This window comes from Pseudopodoces humilis, chromosome 13, assembly GCF_049639895.1.
Source record: "Pseudopodoces humilis isolate 2021_Gansu_Grassland_sample_001 chromosome 13, ASM4963989v1, whole genome shotgun sequence".
Taxonomy (NCBI): domain Eukaryota; kingdom Metazoa; phylum Chordata; class Aves; order Passeriformes; family Paridae; genus Pseudopodoces; species Pseudopodoces humilis.
This window is the reverse complement of record NC_142212.1, coordinates 6,932,733-6,952,165: the sequence shown is the minus strand read 5'-3', so window position 1 is coordinate 6,952,165 and position 19,433 is coordinate 6,932,733. Positions and strand designations below refer to the sequence as shown.

General features: G+C 61.6%; 1 protein-coding gene across 2 annotated transcripts; it reads left to right on the top strand.

Moving 5' to 3' along the window:
- Window positions 1-4,870: 4,870 nt before the first annotated feature.
- On the top strand, window positions 4,871-19,119 carry SLC38A3 (solute carrier family 38 member 3). Of its 2 annotated transcripts, XM_005522139.3 has the most exons (16): window positions 4,871-5,030; window positions 12,350-12,501; window positions 12,636-12,720; window positions 12,814-12,929; window positions 13,345-13,418; window positions 13,498-13,590; window positions 13,683-13,764; window positions 14,310-14,392; window positions 14,549-14,607; window positions 15,061-15,234; window positions 15,366-15,445; window positions 16,034-16,134; window positions 16,229-16,353; window positions 16,708-16,852; window positions 17,322-17,425; window positions 17,532-19,119. In XM_005522139.3, the coding sequence occupies exons 2-16, from the start codon at window positions 12,392-12,394 to the stop codon at window positions 17,634-17,636; spliced, it is 1,536 nt and encodes a 511-aa protein (XP_005522196.1). In that variant the 5' UTR covers window positions 4,871-5,030; window positions 12,350-12,391; the 3' UTR covers window positions 17,637-19,119. The 2 variants fall into 2 exon arrangements, with proteins under 2 accessions (XP_005522196.1, XP_014107294.1); XM_014251819.2 differs by lacking the exon at window positions 12,350-12,501.
- The last annotated feature ends 314 nt before the right edge of the window (window positions 19,120-19,433 follow it).

Sequence of the window (19,433 nt, the reverse complement as noted above, 5' to 3'; positions counted from 1 at the left end):
CCCACCTTCCACCACCGGGGCAGCCCCGATGCTGTGGGACATGGCAGCCTGTCCTGAGTGCCAGCACGCCCTTTTGTGCTTCTCTCGCTGAATCCCATCCCTGATGGGCCATGAAAGGGCCTTTGTGCCCTCTCCTCCTCATGGCTGGATCACACCCCACAGGAGCCTGTGGTGGACTGTCTAGCCCCAGGACTGACAGTCACCCCAGGCAGTGAGGGGGTTCAGGACAGCCCTACAGGTGCCTCTGTAGGGAGCCAGAGCAGACTGCCCTTTCACTGGGACTGCAGGGGCCATATCTGCTCCTTGGTCAGCTCTGGACCAACCACAGCGCCCTGGGGAGAGGAGGGACATGGCTGTGGCCACGTTTCCATTTTTGGCCCAGTTATAAATAACTCTAAACAAGGATGCTACAGTTGTCTGGGCTGAAAGGTGTGCCTGGTCCTCCCCTGCTCCCCGGTCCCCAGCTCCCCAGCCATCTGCCACCCTGCAGCCCAGGCCCTGGGCAGTATGCCTGGCATTCCCTGGGGGCCTCCCAGCCGGCTCCACACTCCCTGACAGCTTGCAGGAAGCTTGGAGATGAGCAGGAGAGCCCCTCCCCAGGGACTGGAGACACCTCAGCACTGCCCCACATTTCCTCCCACTGCCCCATGCTGCACTGCTGGCATCACCTTGTGCCTCCTCAGAGGTTCTGGCAGCTGCCTGAGCTCCCTCCCTGTCCTCAGGAAGCCTGGGTGGCTGCAGTGTGAAATGCTGAGCTCCCTGTGGTATGGAGGACCCTGAGGCTTGGGGAGCTGCTGGAAGGCGGCTCCCAGCCCGGGGACACCCAGGCCCTTTGCACATAGGAGTGTTCCCCTGTGAGCAGGGGTCCCCCTGCAGAGTGGAGCCGCATCACCATCCTGAGAGACAATTGCCAGATCATCCCTCCAGCAGCTGATGACACCCAACATCTCTTTGCCCACCCAAGAGAAAATACTGCTGGCCCCATGTCTGGCTTTCCAGTGGGATGTGGGGAGCAACAAAGCCCAGCAACTGGGGACACTGGGGAAACAAGCCAAGACTCAGGGGAGCTGGGCACTTGGTGCTGGATGTTTCAGGAGCATCACGACTACTCAGGTTGGTTTGGCTTGAAAGGCATTTGAGTTGCATTTAAAGGCATTAAAGTCCTTGCTAAGTCCTTGCTTAATTACCTTAATGGCATTTAAGCCTTTGCCGCAGGATGGTCAGCCCACAGAAACAAAGCCCCTGGCCCTGGTGGAGCTGTGGGTGCTGCCAGTGGGGATGGTGGGCACATGGCTGTCCTGCATGGGTGGCAGAGATGACCAGGCTGCCAGCAGGTGCCAGCACCTCTGGAGGGAACTGAAGGAACAGTCTCCCTGTGCCAACAGGAACAGTTTATTCCCACATCTTATGGCTCAGGGCATTCTGTCCTCAAGTGCTCCCAAGCAGCCATGGTGCTTGATGGGTTGGAGCTGGGGGAGCCTGTGTAGGTCCCTCCAAACCTCTCAGTGGCACAGGGAGAAGCATCAGGGTTACCCTGGCGCTCGTCCTTCAGTCCTTGGTTCCCAGACTGTGGCTTGGCAAGGAGGTGATCGAGCTCAGAGATAACCCACCCTTCAGGTCTGCTGAGCAGTGCTTTGCTTCTGGCTTCTGTAAAGTTAATTGGTTTCGAGGTTCCAGGAACAAACGAAGGAGAAAAACCCACTCTCCGATGTGCGGGATCATTGAATGCTCTCTGGTGAGTTATAATTGCAAATCATGTTTTGAAATCACATTAACCAATTAGCCCGTGTTGTTGTTGTGCCCTGCCACATGACAGCATGTGCCGCGAGGGAGGCGGCGGACAAGGGCAAGGGAGGGGGCCACCAGCTGCTCCCCAGCTCCTCTGTGTCCAGGCACAAGCTACCAGCACCGGGGTGCTTCTGTGGAGGGAGGGTTGGGGGGAGGAAGGCTCCAGCCCTGGGACACGGCCTGGGGCAGGTGTCACTCCGGAGCCCACCCAGCCCGTGCTGCTGGCCACGGGCATCCCTCTCCTCTTACAATCAGCATTCCTTTTGTGCCTCACTCGCTTCGTGGTTGTGGGGTAGAGAGGGCAGTGGGGGTCTTGGAGCCCCTGTGTGTGCTGTGTCTGTGGGATGCCCAGTGATGGGGACCTGAGGCACCCACTGGAATATTCCTGGAAAGGGCAATCTCTGGGAGACTTCTTGCTTGGGAGGTCAAGGTGGTGGTGGGGGCACACTGCTTGGGCTGCAAATCTCACCATTATCTCTGCCGTATCTTCCTGCCATCTGGGCTCTGGGAACAGCGGGCAGTGGCAGGCAGCAGCAGGCAGCGGGCTCAAGGGCCGGGGGAGGAAGCCGAGCGTGACAAGGAGAGCATGTCCTGGCCATACATGGCACCCACTGCTTTGTGCCTGGGCCCTGGGCTGGCCTTGGCTGTGCTGCGACGTTTGAGGGGTTTTATGGGTTCGCTTTAATCTTTGATCTCAAAGCACGGCTGAAGGATAAGAAATAGGGCAGCTTTTGGCTGGGGGAAATGGTGAGAAGGCAAACCCCACGGAAGTGTGCTGAGGGCAAGGGCTCTGGCACAGCGCTCGGCTCCCTGCCATTGGTGAGGCAGGATGCTGCTGGAGAGATGAGCCGTGCTGTGCCGTGCTCCCCTGAAGGCTCCTCACATACGGGAATCCAGCGTCAAACTTTCCAGCCAGCTGGAGAAAACCGCACGACTGCAATTTTGCAATCCACTGGAGCCCTGACACCACCGGAGCCATTGGTGAGGCTGGCCAGAGCTGCGCTGGGGAAGCGCTGGTGACCAGAGGGCTCAGGGGGCCGAGAGCAGGGTCGTAGCCCACTCCTCTCATGTTGCTCCTGTCTATGTTGCCAGCCCGGCTGCACGAGCCTGCAGCTGCTGTGTGCCAACTGCAGGATGCTGGGACAGGCTTTGGGAGGTTTTGGGGACATCTTCACTCTCTTTTCCTCCTCTCGTCAGTGCTTTGATTTTCTGCAAAGCTTCAGCTTGACAGGGTGGAGCCCACGTCCTCTTCCCACCTGGAAGGTGGAAACACCAGAGAGGGGTGTCACATGCTGGACAAGAGAGGGGACAGTAAAAGGCTGACATGGCTGCATTTGTGCCACTTGCAGGGCAAGGGCATTTGGAGGCTGGGAAGGAGCAGACAGCCTCCGAGTCACTTCCCAGAGGTCCTCCAGCATGCTACCCCACGGCAGTCGCCGCACCCTGTGCCATGGGGCTGCACTGCCTGTCCCTGTGCCCAGCACCTGTGCCGTGTTTGCTTACGGGGCGGAAGCTCTTTGGCCGCCTTTTACAACCCTGGAGAGTTGCGTTGCCACCCATCCCGGGACGTCTCTCCGCAGGTGCCACGTGGCTGCTCCCGGCTTCACCAGAGCAGGGAAAGGGTTAAGCTGATGGCTTGAGGCCAGCCGTGCCCATCCTCTGGGTGCCTCTGGCTCCCCCGTCACACTGCCAAACCTGGCTGCCTCCAGTCCCCCGGCGTGCCAGCCAGCGCTGGTTCAGCACTTACGCATGCTGCTGTTATTAGAAATTAGTTAATGGATGTACGTCTCCAGCCAAAGGAGAGCGGCAGTAACAGGAGCCGCGGGATTGCCGGGAGCGTGAGGGCAGAGCCGCCACTGAATATTTAACATCCCTCGATGTCCAGGCTAGAGGGTGCCTCTTCTCCCGATGGCGACGCTCACTGCTGGCTGGCAAAGCCGTTTCCATCCCAGGCCGCCCGAGGCTTCGCAAGGATTTATGAAAGATATGCATAACACAAATAAAACCTTCCAGCAGCATGCGGAGCCATTCTGCCAGTGCACAGCAGCTGGGCAGGGCTTGCAGCTCAGCATGGGGGGTGGGCGGAGTCCCAAGCGTGGACCCCCAAAATTTTCCTCTGAAGTAAAAGCTGGGCAGCACAGAGGAGCAGGAAGGAGTTTAGGGCTGACAGACTTTGTCAAGGGACAGGGAATCTTTGGGGACACAACTGGTGACTCACCAGAGCCCACGGTTCTCCCTAAAGCATGTGGGATGCACTTGGGAGAAATTTCCTCTTTGGGGAACTTGTATGGGGATTTGTGTCTTCATGGAAATAGACATCTTTCAGCTCAAGTGGGGAGGTTTGATGGAGACTGGAGGAGAGGGCTGGCCTGTCCCAGTTACTCGGGGTCATGATTCCACGTGGATTGTTTACTCCCAGTGTGCTGAGATGCTGGGGTGAGTGCTGTGAGGGCAGCAGGCACCATGAGCAGGGCAGTCAGCTGGGCTGCTTAAACGTGGGAACAGCCTAAGCTTCCCGGGCCGGGGAGAGAATCTGACTGAAGGTGTGCTGCTGGGTGACCTGTCCCTGTCTGAGAGAGGGGAAAACCCTGTGCCCACACTCAACACATACTGGATTGAGCCCATCAAGTAGATTAGAGCCACTGGCCCAGCCCTTTAGAAGCAGCCACCGATCTCCGTCAGGACAGGAGCCTGAGCTGCTGTAGGTAGGGATGCCCGGTGGGGTGTCAATACCTGGCAGGACAGGGATGCCCAATGTAATGATCGTGCCTAGAGGGGCACAGATCCCATGCAGTGGCCATGTGCGGTGCATTGGGGTTGCTTGGTGACGTACCTATTCCAGATAGGGCAGCGCTGACTGGACATCGATGCCCAGTGGGGGATGATGCCTGGTGGGGGAACGATTCACTTGCGGAGGTGATGCCCAGTTGGACCCTGGTGCCCGCTGGGGCAGCGGTCCCCGGTGGGCGGCTGTGCCCGAGGAGCGGCGGTCCCGCCGGGGCGGGGCGGGGCGGGGCAGGGGTCGGTCGATGCGGAGCGGTCGCTCCACCCGCTCCCCAGCGCCCCTCCTGTGCCCCGGCGGAGAGGAGATTGGGAGCCTCCGCGCGGGGGGCGGGATCGGGTCCAGTTTAATCTCCGGCTCCGCCGGGATTACGGTCGCAGGATAGTCTCTAATCCGCAGCACCGGCCACCGGGGGCTGCTTGCCCCAGCCCGCAGCAGAGGCACCGCGGAGAGAGGGCAGGTAGGTCTCTCCGATCTCCCCTGCTGCTCTCACTCCCAAGCTCGCTGCCTTCTCCTCCGTGAAGCTCCGTGGTTGGAGGCTACCGGGCGCTCGGACCCCTCACCTCCCCTAATTCTCCTCTGCACCCCATCCAGTCCTTTCCGACCCGTCTTTCGCCGGCCCCGCTTTCGTCTCTCTCCTCCTCCATTCCCTCCTCCTCCTCCCGGCGCCGGGCAGCACCGGAAAGACTCCGGGGCCTGGCAGCTCTGGCAGGTGGCAGAGCCCCGGGGCTTTTCGCTTTGCTGTACTCCTGCCACTTCCCGGCGGCTGGCACCTTCTCACGGGTGGGTGACAGATCCCGCAAGTGCAGGGGCAGGCAGAGCCCTGCCGCACCGCCCGGGTACCCCAACACCCTGATAGTGCCCCTGGCCGGACCGCGGTGCTGGGGGCTTCAGCGTTCATCATTCCGCTGATACTCAGTGACACCAACCCCCAGACTCCCTTTACTTTCCCTTTTTTCTGCTTTAATTTTTAATCGCCCGTGGGAATGACATATGTTTCTGAAGGCTGGAAGTGGCTGTGGCCAGGATCGGGTGTCAGGGATGCCGGGGTGCCGGAGCAGGGGGCACGGGCAGGGAGAGTGATGCCGCCGTCAGGGGCACTGGGGCTGGCTGGGACCCGCGTGCGGTGATTCCATAGGCTGTGGTATTTATAGAGCCTGGCTGCCCGGGACAGCGGCGTGGAAAGCCAGGCAGCACATTGCGTTCCTGTCGGCCACGCGTGTCCTATGCCAGCCAGCACGGTGGCCCTCTCTGCCGTGCCAGCTGTGAAAGTCCCACTGGAATGAACTCTTCCCCAAGGGAAAGTGGACCACAGCGGGTGGTTGCTGGACTTGGGGTCCCCAAGCTGAGCTGGCCCTGCAGTGGCATGGGTGAGACCGGGGACCTGGCAAGTCCCCAACAGGTGGGATGACAGGGAAGCAGAACCCTGGCTGGCTGCAGAGCGCATGGCTGTGCCGAGCTGACGCGGATGAGATGGGGAATTTTCCACTGGTGTTTGGACCGGGCCCAAGAAGAGGTGTTAGACCTGCCTGGTCCCTGTGGCTTCAAGGGGGTACCCCAGAGAAAGGCGCCCGTGCCTCGCAACACTGCCCTGTCTCCCAGAACAGCGTGCCCGTGTGCCTTGGCTCTGGTGGCCAGGGATGCTGAGGGGCAGTGGGACACTCCATTCCACTCGGGGGTGGCATGGGGGTGCGGGCACTGCGGGGGACCCTGGCTGAGGCGCAAAGGGCCCCACAGCACCCGGCCGTGCTGCAGCTGTAATCACACGCCGGGGCCACGGCCACGGCAAACAAACAAGCACCGGCAGAGCCTATTTTCCTTGGCGCATGGGGATGGGGGAAGGAGCGGAATCCCACGGGCTCCTTTGGAAGTGCAACCCTTGAGAAAACAGAGGCGGGTCGGGGACAGGACGGACCCCCATGCCCCCGGGTCTCCTCGCCGCGTGGGTCTCGGCCGCCGCGTGCCTCCCCAGCCGCTGACGCAGGTCTGGGACTGGCTGGGTCCCCCATGGCAGCGGGGCACAGCCAGCCCGGTCCTGCTGTCCCCGTGGAGCAAATGTCAGGCTGGTCCAATGGTGAGAGTGGCATGGCAGGGCACAGTGGTGGTGCCACAGGACTTGGGCGAATCATGGATCCTGATTGCTACGGGGGGCTGTGCTGGGGGTGCCGGAGGGACACGGGGCTGTGGCTGAGGCCAGTCCCTCCTGATGTCCCCAGCGCTGCCAGCAGCAAATGGCACCTTGGAGGTTTTGCTATTGACCCCTCTGTGTCATCCCGCTAAGGCTTGTTGTTTTTTGGGGAGTGTGAACTCCTGGAAAGCATCTTGCTTCCAAGGCAAAACAAAACTGTAGAGGTGTGGTAGAAAACCTGACGTGTCCTTTTCCAGGCACTGTCTGTCCATCAGTCTCTGCAGTGCCACTACCTGTGCCACCATCTTCCCTGGGTGGCCCTGCATTCCTGGAGGGCAATGTTTGAAGTTTAAAACAAAACCCGTCATACAGTTTAGTGCTGCCTGAGATGCTTTGGGCTCAAGCTGGTGTCTCACCCAGCCTCCCCAAGAACCACACTGAGTGCCATTGGCCTTGTACTGTGCCCACCCTGTCCCCATCCCCATGCTGCCAGCTGCCACCTGACCTTGTACCACATGGACTCAAGCTGGCAGGTGACAGCAGCAGCCTGGACTGTCCCAGTGCTGGACATGACTCCCCTCACCTGGCCTCAGCTTCCTCGCTGCTCTTCCCAGCTTGCCTCAGTACTGGTGCTTGGATGCTGAAGGATGTGGCAGGATGGTGGTGGCTGATACCTGCAGTGCAGCCCCATCCTGGGTTGTGTGCCTGGCAGGTGATGCCATGGCTGAGCTGTGGCACTGGAAAACCCTCTCCATGGCTCCACCACCCCCTCTCCTGAACTGCCTTTCCCCTCCCTGGTGTGTCCCAAACCCTAGCACGTCCATTGCTGCAGGACAGTGGCCCCGGGCCAGCTCAGCTGTTGCCATATTCTCCAGGCAGGCACATTCCCAGGCTCAGGCAGAGCTGTTCCCCAGGACATGGGTGCCACTTGGGCTCTTAGAGGTAAGACCCTGGATGGACACTGCTGTCCACATGGTGCAACAGAGATGGGCAGAAGTGCCCACGCAGGTGTTGGTGCTGCCAGAGCCCTGCTAGCCAGGACAGCAGCTTCCAGAGCCACTTGTTCCTACTTGTTGGTGCCAATCCTGCCCTGGCCGGAGCACCAGGGGAATTGCCTGACCCAAGGCTGAGCCGTGGTGTGGTATCTGGGGCTGAGAGGTGAGCCCAGGAGCAGTGCCTACTCTACCCAGCTCGTGCTGGGGGCATGAGTGGGGCTGGCATGACCATCTTGTGGGGCTGTCATCTCCAGAGGATCTCAGGTGGAGCTATCTCAGGGGAATCTCCAGAAGATCTCTTTGGGGAAGGTCTAGAGCAGGGCTATCCAGAGAGGTTCTCCAGCCATGCACCAGGCAGGTTGCCTCGAGCTGTCCTTCCCCACAGCTGCTGGGGTTCCCATGCCCATGTGGCTGCCCCCCAGAACATTTGCCCCAAAGCTGAGGTGCCTGGCCATCCCCTGAATGGCTGAATTTGCCTTTTTGGGTGTCCCTTCCTCTGGGGAAGGTGGCACCCTGACACTGCCTTTGCTTGGCTGGGAGGTGGGGGGTGGAACACCACAGGTTAAAAACAGGTTTTGGTTGCTAATTTTAGGAAGGCAGGCTGGGGGGAAGGCTATTGGCTGTATGTGCTTCAGAGGAAGGGCAGACCCTAGTCCCAGGGCAGCTGTGGAGGGGGGCTCTCTGTGGAGGGCAAGGAAAGGGGGGGTTTCTCTGCTGTGTGCCCTGCTGGGGTCAATTTCCCTGGGGAGGGGTTGCTCAGAGACCACCCAGGTTTGGGCTGTTGCCCAGCAGTGCCCGTGTGCCCACACACCCCTGTGCCCAAAGCAGTGCCAGAGGCTGACCAGGGACCCCAGGCTGGGGTCTCGCTGGGCCCAGCAGCAGTGCTGGGGGTAACCCCAGGGCTGGGGCTGATGGCAGTGGGGAGAACACGAGTGGCATCCCTGCCCACTTGCCCATGCCGCCCATCTCTCTGGCAGGGCTCCGTCATCGGCACAGCCTCAGGAAATATGAGACCTGTGTGCCCAGCTCTGCTGAAACCTGAAGAGCCACCTGGGCAGGCGGGCAGGGGCGGGGGGGTGCCATCCCCCGGGCACACACCGGGAGCAGCAGCGGGATACCTGGCTGCCAGCACGCAGGCCGGCAGCTGCGGCAGGCTTGGCGCTAAAGCCGGATTACCACCCGGAATAGTCCCACAGCCCCAGCTGGGCCGGATTATAAAGGATTCAACTGCAAGGGAGAGGAGATGGGGAGGGAGTCTGCCCTGTGGGGGTCCCTGGCCTGGGGGAGCACTCACCTGCCGCCAGGGAGAGCCTGTGCCTTCATTCCCCACGGGTGGGAGCAGTGGGTGCTCACAGACGGGTGTTGTGGGCTGTGGGGGCATGGTGGGCCACAGCCCCCTGGGCTGGTGCTGCCTGGCACGGGCACGGCCGGCAGGACACTGTCCCCACGAGTGCCACACTGCCACCGGCACCGCTGTGGACTGTGCTGGGCCGGGGCTTGACCGAGGGAACTGGCACAGTGCAGGAGCCAGGCTTGCCCAGGGTGGTACACATCCTCCTGGCCACGTTACCAGATGCAAGGGACCTCCCATCCAACATATCTGATGGCATTGCTGACAGAGGTCCCCTGCTCTGCCCCCCACTCCCAACTGTGCCTTGTTCCCGCTGGGATTTTCCACCTTTTAAATAAAGTCTGCCTGAAAGCGAGATGTGAGGCAGAGAGAGAGATGCAGTCCCTTCGAGATCTGAAACCCACTCCATGGTGCCCTGGTCCCTGAGAAAGGCTGGCAGGGTGCCGGGGTGAGGCCAGGACTGCCCGTCTGCCAGAGCAGGGCAGGGATTTGGGAGCCCTGCTGCCCCACACACGTGTCCCCATCCCAGCAAGGGCGGGCAGGCGTCTGTGCTGGCCGGGACGCGGTGTGCGAGAGCAAACGCAGCCTCTCCTGAAGCGCAGACGTGGCCGGCGGGACGGTACGTGCCGTCCCACGCATCTGGCTCCGTGCTCCATCAGCACCAGGGCCCAGCTCAGGCTGCCTGGCCACACTGCAGTGCTGGTGGGGTGTCACCAAGGCCTGGGACAGCTGGAGCAGCCTGGGAGAGGTGGGAGGTCTGGCTGCAGCGGGGCTGTCTCTGTCCGTGTGTCCCAGAGCCCGGGACACTGCACTCCAGGCAGCGGAGAGGCGCATGCCGGGAAATCGATGCAGCTTGCTCAGCACCCCCAGGAACGCGGCCCTGGGTGCCACAGCGGGGGGGTTGTGCCCATGCATGTGGGCAGGTCCACACCATCAAGCTGGGCAAGTGGGCACTTGGGCTGGTGGTCAGGAGTGGGATGTTGCCAGGCAGCGTGTGGGCTACCCAACACGGCAGTGAAGATGGCAGCATCCCATCTGCGTGGCACCCTGAGGAAGGAGATCCTTAGGGAGATGCTCTTTGCCCAGAGCAGAGGGTTCCCAACTAAGGTGGGCACGATGAAGTGGTGAACCCACCAACCCCAGGCTGGAGGGGAACCAAGCCACCTCTTCAGGGCCACCCATCACTCTGTATTTGTTGTTCTGCCTTATCGCAAGGCAAACAGCGGCAGGCAGGGCTCTCACTGCCCGATCGAATCGTCTCATGCTCCCTCCTCTTTCATCTCCCCCCTTCCCTGGCCGCTGCCACCAGGAGACCCTGGCCGAGGGGCAAAGGCCAGGGCCAGCTGGGGAAGTGGCAGTGAGTGGTGCTGAGCCTTTGCCAGGGCTGTGCCAAGGCTGTGCCAGGGCTGCCCGGTGGGAGGAAGCGTCTGGGTGGCAGAGCGAAGCCCGGTGCATGCTGAATGAGTTTGGCCGTGCCGCTTGCTATTCTGAGAGACGCTTGGGGGAAGAAGTTGGTATTTCCTGAGCTGCCCAGAGAGGTGTAATTATAACCTGGGAGAAGAAAGGGGCTGCAGACAAGAGTGTCCAGCCTTCCTGGCGCCCGTGGGGGAGCGGGCAGGGGAGTGGGCAGCTCCTGCCTGCCACCAGCGGGATGCGGTGAAGCCCTGCCCGCAGGCAGCTCAGTGGCACTGGGGGGCTGAGGGAGGTGATGGAACATCACGGATCTGGTGCCCCCCCTCAGTCCCATACTGGGTGAGTGGTGGGTTCAGTGATGCCTGCCTGTGGTGGTGGGAAGGCGCAGAGTTAACGGTGGCTTTTGGACGTGCTGGCAGCCTTGTTCAAGCCTGGATCCATCCCAAGCGGAGGCCTAGTGGAGGGGATAAATCATCACCCAGAGCCCGCCCTGCGCTTCCCTCTCGTCCCCCGCATGTCTGAACCTTCTTGTTCTGGTCCCTGCTGGCCTGTGTCCTGCCTCAGTTTCCCCACCTGGCCGGGTGCTGCAGGCAGGGTGGCCCAAATATGTTCCCGCCTCCCTGGGCCAACCTTTGGGGCTAGGCCCCCCTGGCAGTGGCAGCAGCCAGTGAGTGGCCTGGGATGACCCTGCCAGGTCGTCTTTGTGGCCTGGATGGGCAGGAACAAGCAGGGCAGCAGCTCAGGAGACCGGAGGTGCTGGCAGCCACACCCTGCCGTGTCATCCTTCCCTTGCGTGCCAGGAGGACTGCTGGACCCGACTGTGCTGTGGGAAGGCTCCTCAGATCTCTGGGGACACCAGTCCCCCGGGAGCATAAAGATGGGCATGTGCCCTGCTCAGCCCGTGGTGACCCCAGGCAGCGGGGTGGTGGGGCAGCAGCATCCTCTTGGGCTTGGGGACCGTGCTACATCCCAGCCGGCCTAACCTCTAGCTGGGTGGCACGGGCCCTTGGCTGGACATAGCCCCGGGTGTGGAGCCCCCTGGCCAGCCGGACAAGACCCCAGCCCCTCGGGGCAGTGGGGGGTGGCGGGACCCTGCCCCGGCTGCCAGGCTGCCCCAGAAAGCCACCCTGTGCCGTTTCCCAGCGGGGCGGGGAGGGCCGAGGCTCGCACAGAGGCGGCTTTGTGCGGCGTGCCAAGGCGTCCCGCGCTCGGCAGCCCGGCCGCCTTCCCCTGCCAAGGAGCTGTCTCCCGGCCCCGCGCTCTTTCCTGCTCCGTTTGTCCAGCCCTGACGTGCCCCCGAGCCCCCCGCCTTGGCACCCCGGCAGCGGCGGGACGTGGGTGAGCCCTTCGCGCCGGGCAGCACCACGGGCTTTACAAAACGGTGGCTGGGGGGTCCCTGAGCTCCCTACCCCGTCCTCAGCCGCCCTCCCAAACACCCCCAGTAGCCTGCTGGCACCCGTCTCCAGGAGGGGAAACTGAGTCATGGAGCTGAGAGCTGCAGGCAGGGGAGTGGAGGTGGGCAGGCGGCGGGGATGGGGACTCCGGGACTGGGTGCTGCTGTGCTGTGCTGTGAGCAAGGGAATGGGGTGGGCTGTGGGATGTTCGGCTGGGCAAGGGGACAATCCCACATTGGGACTCTAGTGGAATACTGGAGCTGGGGCTGAGTTCCACGGGACATTGTGTGCTGAGCGGGCAGAAGGGGGAAGCACAGCCACGGTGATGCCTGGCTCAGTGACCCCTCTCATCCCTGGGTGCCTGTCCCTGCCGTGCCACCAGCGCTGGTGCTGAGCCCAACTCCACTGTCCCTGGTGGAGGCAGGACTTGTGAGACTCCAGGCCAGCCCCTCCGGCTCTCCTGCCCAGAGCTGGACCTCTGTTGCCTCCCTCTTGCAGAGTCTGAGTAGAGCCCATAGCAAGCCCAGCTGTCTCCCAGCCATGGATACCACGGACGTGCCGCTCCAGGCTGAGATGGTGGAGCTGGTGCCCAATGGGAAGCACACGGCCGCACTCACCACCTCCACTGTCCCCTCACTGGCAGGTGACAGGTAGGGGCCTCAGGGCAAGCGGTGGTGCCAGGGACTTGGGGGGTCCTCCAAGCTGCTCCCTGCCCTTGAGATACCAGCCAGTGCTGATGCCCCCTGTCTCTGCTTTGGCTTCACTCCTCTCCCTTCGTGGACAGATTTGAGGAGAACCAGACTGGCGTGGCGGAGATGGAGGAGTTCCTGCCCCACGGTGCTGAGAAGAAACAAACACACTTCACTGACGTGAGTAGCAGCATGGGCAAAGTGGTGGGGCTGGGATGGGGCAAGCTCCCAGTGTGACTGGTTCATCCCCTTCCCGTTGTGCCCTGTGAACAGTTTGAGGGGAAGACGTCTTTTGGGATGTCCGTCTTCAATCTGAGCAATGCCATCATGGGCAGCGGCATCCTGGGGCTGGCCTATGCCATGGCCAACACCGGCATCATCCTCTTCCTGTGAGTGCCATGGGGGTATGGGAAGGGGTGTCCAGGTGTGGGGGGCTCCTCCAAGGGGATTGGTGGGTGCAGGCAAGAAAGAAGTCTCTGATTTGGGGTGATGCAGGGACCAGTGTCCTGCTGGCTGAGTCTGCCTGCTCTGCTGAGTGCTGTGCCCCCCTTGGGGGGAAGAGGAGGAGGGAGAAGGTTTGCCTTCCTTACTACAAAGTCAGACAAAGGACACGAGTGATGGTTCCTTTTGGGTGTGGAGACATGGACTGAATCTGCCCCATGAACACCCAAACTGGTGATGAGGCAGGGGGGTGGTATCCTGCCAGGACAGCTACTCACAGGCAGAGCACATCTGCATGGGGTTTGCCCCACAGCCATGTCTGAGCCCTGTGCTGTAACTGGTAACTGTGCTCTCCTCCTGCAGCTTCCTCCTCACAGCAGTGGCCCTGCTCTCCAGCTACTCCATCCACCTGCTGCTCAAGTCCTCGGGCATTGTGGGTGAGTGCCAAGTCCTCAGCAGGACCGTTCCAGGGGGTCCCATCCTGACTCTCACCCACCACGGCTCCCCATCCCACAGGCATTCGCGCCTACGAGCAGCTGGGCTACCGAGCCTTCGGCACGCCGGGGAAGCTGGCTGCAGCCATCGCCATCACACTGCAGAACATCGGAGGTGAGGATGGCGCTGGGGGGACGCGTCAGGGCTGGGGACAGGGGATGGGATCAGAGAACACCAGTGCAGCAAGACCTCCTTCTGCCCTGCAGCCATGTCCAGCTACCTGTACATTGTCAAATCTGAAGTGCCTCTGGTCATCCAGACCTTCCTGAACCTGGAGGAGAAGACCACGTGAGTGCCTCCTGCCCACGCTGCCTGCGTGCCTTCCCCGGGCAGGCGCCGGGGCTCTGGCTCCAGCTGTGCTGCCCATGGCAGGGATTTACTATCATTAAGCCACTACTATTTTTGATAACTGTCAGTGCTGAATAAGCCCCTGGGTGAGATTAAACCGAGCTGAACTTCCAATCCCTGCTCCTCACATCCCCTTGGGATCAGGCTTTCCTCCTTGAGCAGAACCTGGGGCTGTGGGTGGGGGACTGGTTGGGTATAGGTCCCCCCACCCCATGCCCACATCCCCACTAGCAACTCTAGCACCACTGTGGGGGGAGACAGAACCCTAGCTGGAGGGCCCCCAGGGATGCTGGCCTCAGGGGTCCCCAAGGATGCCATCTCAGGGGTCCCCAGGGATGTTAGCAGAGCAGGAATGCCAGCCTCAGGGGACACGTGCCCTGGGATTTGCCAGCTTAAGGGTCCCTAGGAATGGCAGACGGGCCCCCCAGTGGCTGCCTCTGCCCCCTGTGCCCAGCAGGGGTGGTGAGCAGGCCCTCTGCTTCCAGGGACTGGTACATGAATGGCAACTACCTGGTGATCCTGGTTTCTGTCACCATTATCCTGCCCCTGGCCCTCATGAAACAGCTGGGTAAGTCAGGGAGATGCTACTCATGGCACAAGGGTCTGGCACCCTGGGTCTCCTGTGGGGTGATGGTGCCAGCCTGGATGTGCTGGGCAAGGAGGGGACACTTAGCCAGAGCAAGGGTCCCGCCCACACCCACCGGCCACTCTCGTCCCTCCCCAGGCTACCTTGGCTACGCCAGCGGCTTCTCCCTCAGCTGTATGGTCTTCTTCCTCATCTCGGTGAGCACCCGCTGGCACGTGCCGGTGCCTTGGGGTGCCAAGCATCCCTCCTGCTGGGGTGTGAGGCTGGGCTGGTTGCTGTGGGGACAGCAGAGGCAGCAGGGACAGCGGATGCTCGGGGCTGCAGAGACGCTGTGGCAGGGCTGTCAAGCTGCTGGGTTATTTTTGGCTGAAGGAACCGAATGTTGTGGAAAGGGAGAAGGGGAAGGTGCCGGGAGGGCATCTGCACATGTGGCCCCTCCACGTGCTGCTGCCTTGCTCTGTCCCACTGCCCACCCCCACAGGGACAGGCTGGGGGAGCAGCATCGCCACAGGGCAGCACTAGCGAAGGGTGTCCCTTGGAGGGGTCCTGGCAGGGTCACTCTCCTGCTGGGCACGGTGCTGGTGTGGGCAAGGTGTGCTGGGAGTTGGGGGCACCAAGAGCTGACTATCCCCATGTCCCCACCACCACAGGTCATCTACAAGAAGTTCCAGATCCCCTGCCCACTTCCAGAGCAGGAGGGGAACATCACGGCCATCCTCAACGCCACCACTGTCAGCACTAGTGACTACCAGAATGGCTACACAGTCCTCCAGGCCCCTGAGCAGGACACTTGCACACCCAGCTTTTTCACCCTGAACTCACAGGTAGGGCCTGGGATGACCCTTGAGGCTCTGGTTGAGCCCCCACCACATGCACCCTATGAAGATGGGTGGTCCTGGTGCTGGCAGCACCTGCCACTGGATCCCCAGCAGTCAGTCGTGCTCCTCTCACACAGACAGCGTACACCATCCCCATCATGGCCTTCGCCTTTGTCTGCCACCCCGAAGTCCTGCCCATCTACACCGAGCTGAAGGAGTGAGTCCTGGGTGGGGGCACCCACGGGGAGGGGTGGGCTTCATCAGGCACCCACACAAAGGTGGTGCCACCCATGTGTGGGACCTGTGCTGGGGCATCGTGGGGAGGTGGGTGATACGACCCTGGGTGGGTGAGTGGGTGGGTGGATGGTGCCTGATAGGACCTGGGATGGGTGATCTCAGTTTCAGGAGGTGGGTGATCCAACCTTGGGTGGGTGAGCAGGTGGGCGGTAGGCAATATCACCCCCAGGAGATGGTGATACAAACCAGGGCGGGTGCTATCACCTCTGGGAGGTGTGTGATGCAACTCAGAATGGGTGGAGGGGTGTATGACCCCTGGGAGGTGGGTGCCATGATCCAGGGGTGGTGGTGGGACCCCTGGGATGTGGGGGCTGTAACCCAGAAAGAGTGGGTGGCTGGTTGATGGTGGATGATTCAACACACCACCCTGCCCAGGAAGGGGAACACAGCCCCTCTCTGGACATCCCACACACACCCCAGAGTGTTCTGGCATCACCCCTCCTCACTGGGCGGGTGCTTGGTGTCAGTGCCTGCCATGGGGCTGTGCTGAGCCCACCGTGTCCTGCAGCCCCTCCAAGAAGAAGATGCAGTGCATCTCCAACATCTCCATCATGGTCATGTACCTCATGTACTTCTTGGCTGCCCTCTTTGGCTACCTCACGTTTTACGGTGAGCCTCGGGGAGCGGGCTGGGGCTGGCACACCTGTGCCAGGAGGGTGGTGGTGCTGGGGCTCACCCAGGGGCTCCTTGATGGTGTTCACAGACCGTGTGGAGTCAGAGCTGCTGCACACGTACAACAAGGTGGACCCCTTTGATGTGCTCATCCTGTGCGTGCGTGTGGCTGTGCTGACGGCTGTCACCCTCACCGTCCCCATTGTCCTCTTCCCGGTGAGTGGCCACACAGGAATGCCAGGTGGTTTCAGCACTAGGCTTTGAGAAGGGAAACTGATGCACTGATGAAGACAGGGATTGGGGAACAAGACATTCTGGGTGCCAGGAACAGGGCTGGGGCAGAGGCAGGGGTGATGGAGCAGAGGCAGGACCACAGGGACAAGGCTGTGAAGCGGTGACAGGAACCAGGGGCATCAGGGTCAGAGCCTGGCAAGGGAAAGGGGTGATGGTGATCTGCAGTGCCATAGGGATAGGGCTGGAATAGGGGTGATGGGGACCAGCAGGACTGCAGTGACAGGGTATGGGTCCTGGCTCCAAGGATGCAGTGTGATACCCTGTCCCTGTCCCCAGGTACGTCGGGCCATCCAGCAGATGCTGTTCCAAGGGAAAGACTTCAGCTGGATCCGCCACATCACCATTGCCGTAATCCTGCTGACCTTCATCAACCTCCTCGTCATCTTTGCCCCCTCCATTCTGGGCATCTTCGGCTTGATTGGTGGGTGGCAGTGCCCTGCTTCTGTCCCTCCTTGATCATGGGGTGTTGCAGCAGCATGCCAGACTCTGTCCTGATTGGTGCTCAACTTTGACTGACCCTCCCGTGCCTCAGTTTCCCCTTCTCACCACACCAGGAGCAGGTGGCTGTGTGAATCCCCCATCCCATCCCTGTCCTGGCAGGCTGGTTCCCACAGCGCAGTGCCGGCACTTGCTCTTCCCCTGCGTGTTTCCCTTCATCCCCCCAGGCAGGCTCCCCCTGCTCAGCACTCAGCTTGGTGCCAGGGCCTGGGCTGCGGGAGGGGTGTGGGGACAGTGCCAGCACACTGCGTCCTGAGTTCCTGGAAGGCTTTGCCAGTACTGGGGGGGCAAGGAGGGGGTGAGGGTGGATAGGACCTGTCATGGCAGTGGGGCTGGCAGGGCTGAGCTGCAGGGTGGGAGGCCCCTGCCCACTCTGTCCCTGTCTGCTCCAGGTGCCACCTCCGCTCCCTGCCTCATCTTCATCTTCCCTGCCATCTTCTACATCCGCATCATGCCCAAGGACAAGGAGCCGCTGCGCTCCACCCCCAAAATATTGGTAAGCATGGGCAGGGGCACAAGGATGGGGACAGGCATGGGGTTCTGAGGCTGCCTGGGAACCCTGTTGCCCTGGCCATCCCTGAGTCCCTTCCTTGTCCCCACAGGCTGCCTGCTTTGCCCTCCTCGGGGTGGTCTTCATGATCATGAGCTTGAGCTTCATCATCATCGACTGGGCCACGGGTGGGGGGAAGAGCGGCGGCAGCCACTAGCCACAAACCGGATGCCCACGCCAACCTCCCCCCCACCCACCTGGTGCCCCAGGGAGAGCCGACCCCGGGCTCAGCCCCCATGCTGCAGCCCCACCAGGATTCCCTGGGGACTTCCGCTGTTGCTGCCCATCACCTGTGGTGATGGTGAGAGGGCATGAGCCATGGCAGGCATGGAGACTCCTCAACCTGTGTCCAGGATGGGGCAGTGAGCCCGGGGCAGGTCCTGTGCCCCCAGCCACTCCAGCGGGCACCCTCCCTGCTCTGCGCCTCAGTTTCCCCATCTGTAAAATGGGGAGAATAATACTGCCCTACCTCACCTGGAGCTGACTGTCAGGTGGAGCTTTTCTGCACCCCAAGAGCCGCCAGCAGCAGACACTGCCAGGGGTGCAGGGCACTGCCTGCCGTGGGGATAGAGGACTGGACACTTTCCTGGTCCCCCCCAGATAGCATCAAGAGCCTGCTGAACAGTGTCTGTGGGGGCTGGAATCCAGCATGGCAGTTGGACCTGTGACAGCACCTGTGCCCAAGCCACCTGCCATCTCCCCTGCCATCCCCCCATCCCCAGAGAGATGCCACCGCTGCCTTGGCATCACAGGGGCACCCTGGTCCCTGTGGGCAAGTGTGGTCCTCATGCTGTGGCTGGTGGTGGCCAGCCTGCTGCTCCTGAGCCTGCCAGGGGAACTCTTGGCTCCTGGTGCCTGTGGATGGGACCCTGCTGACCCCTGGGCCCTGTATGGGGCCAGCTGCATTGCTCCAGGGAGGTGGCATACATGCCATGGGCTCTGCATTAACTGGCATCGTGCCATGCTGTGGCTCAGCTGCTGGGGGCCTGGTGCACCCGAGGGGCATGAGGGGGGCTTGGGGTCTGGGGGCAGCACTCACTGGGGGCAAGCTCAGGGCTCTGGAGGCGCCCCTTGTCTGCATGCCCAGATGCCAGGGTGATGGGCACCCCAGAAACCCAAGCTGTCCCTGCTTCCCTGGGCCAGCACTCAGAACCCCACAGCCCTCACCCATCCATCCACCCATCCATCAATCCATCCATGCCGCTGGGATGCCCCAAACCATGCCAAAACCCGGAGAGCGGCTCTCCCACCCCCGCCTCCCCTCCCAGTACAGAGGGCAGCCAGGCAGGGTGGGCAGCACAGGGTTGGGGGGGGTCTGTCCTGCGGCAAAGTATATAAGAGACGTATTTTTTTATGAGGTGGTGGAGGCTGGGATGCTTTTTATAAATACTGTACATAAGAGTAGATCTTTTTTAATGTGTTGTGTTGCTCTGGGTAGCTCTGTATAATGTACATATCACATGGGGGGGAACCACCACGGACCCTCACCATCACCCCGAGTCTGCCGGCTGCAGAGTGGCTCTGCTGTTCCTGTCACCAGCCTGGCTGCCCCAGGGCCACCCCTGACACTTGTAAATTATTGGTGGGGATGATGCTGGTGGTGGCGGCAGGCCAGAGGTGAGAATAAAGATGTGAATGTGCCCAGGTCTCGGGCATCACTGGGGCGGGTGAGGTGCTGGCATGCAGGCTGGCATCTGACACATGGCATCCCGAGGGGCACGGACAGACAGACACATGCCATATGGGTGCACAGATGTGCATGAGGACAGCAGGGACACAGACATGCAGGGTTAGTGTACACAGATGAAGAGCAGGACAGCACAGACACACGGACATGGATGCGTGGGGACCCCCATGGGAGCAGGGCCCCTGTGGGAGTTAGACCCCAGGGAAACAGGACCCTGAGGGAGGGGGATCCATGGGGAACAAGACACCTGTGAGAGAAGAATCCCCT

Bases quoted from the DNA above. Each gene is read 5' to 3' on its own strand.
- SLC38A3 (XM_005522139.3), top strand. From the start codon at position 12,392: ATGGATACCACGGACGTGCCGCTCCAGGCTGAGATGGTGGAGCTGGTG. The intron at 13,419-13,497 runs GTGAGTGCCAAG...CCCATCCCACAG, and splicing joins CAAGTCCTCGGGCATTGTGG to GCATTCGCGCCTACGAGCAG. The intron at 14,393-14,548 runs GTAAGTCAGGGA...GTCCCTCCCCAG, and splicing joins GGCCCTCATGAAACAGCTGG to GCTACCTTGGCTACGCCAGC.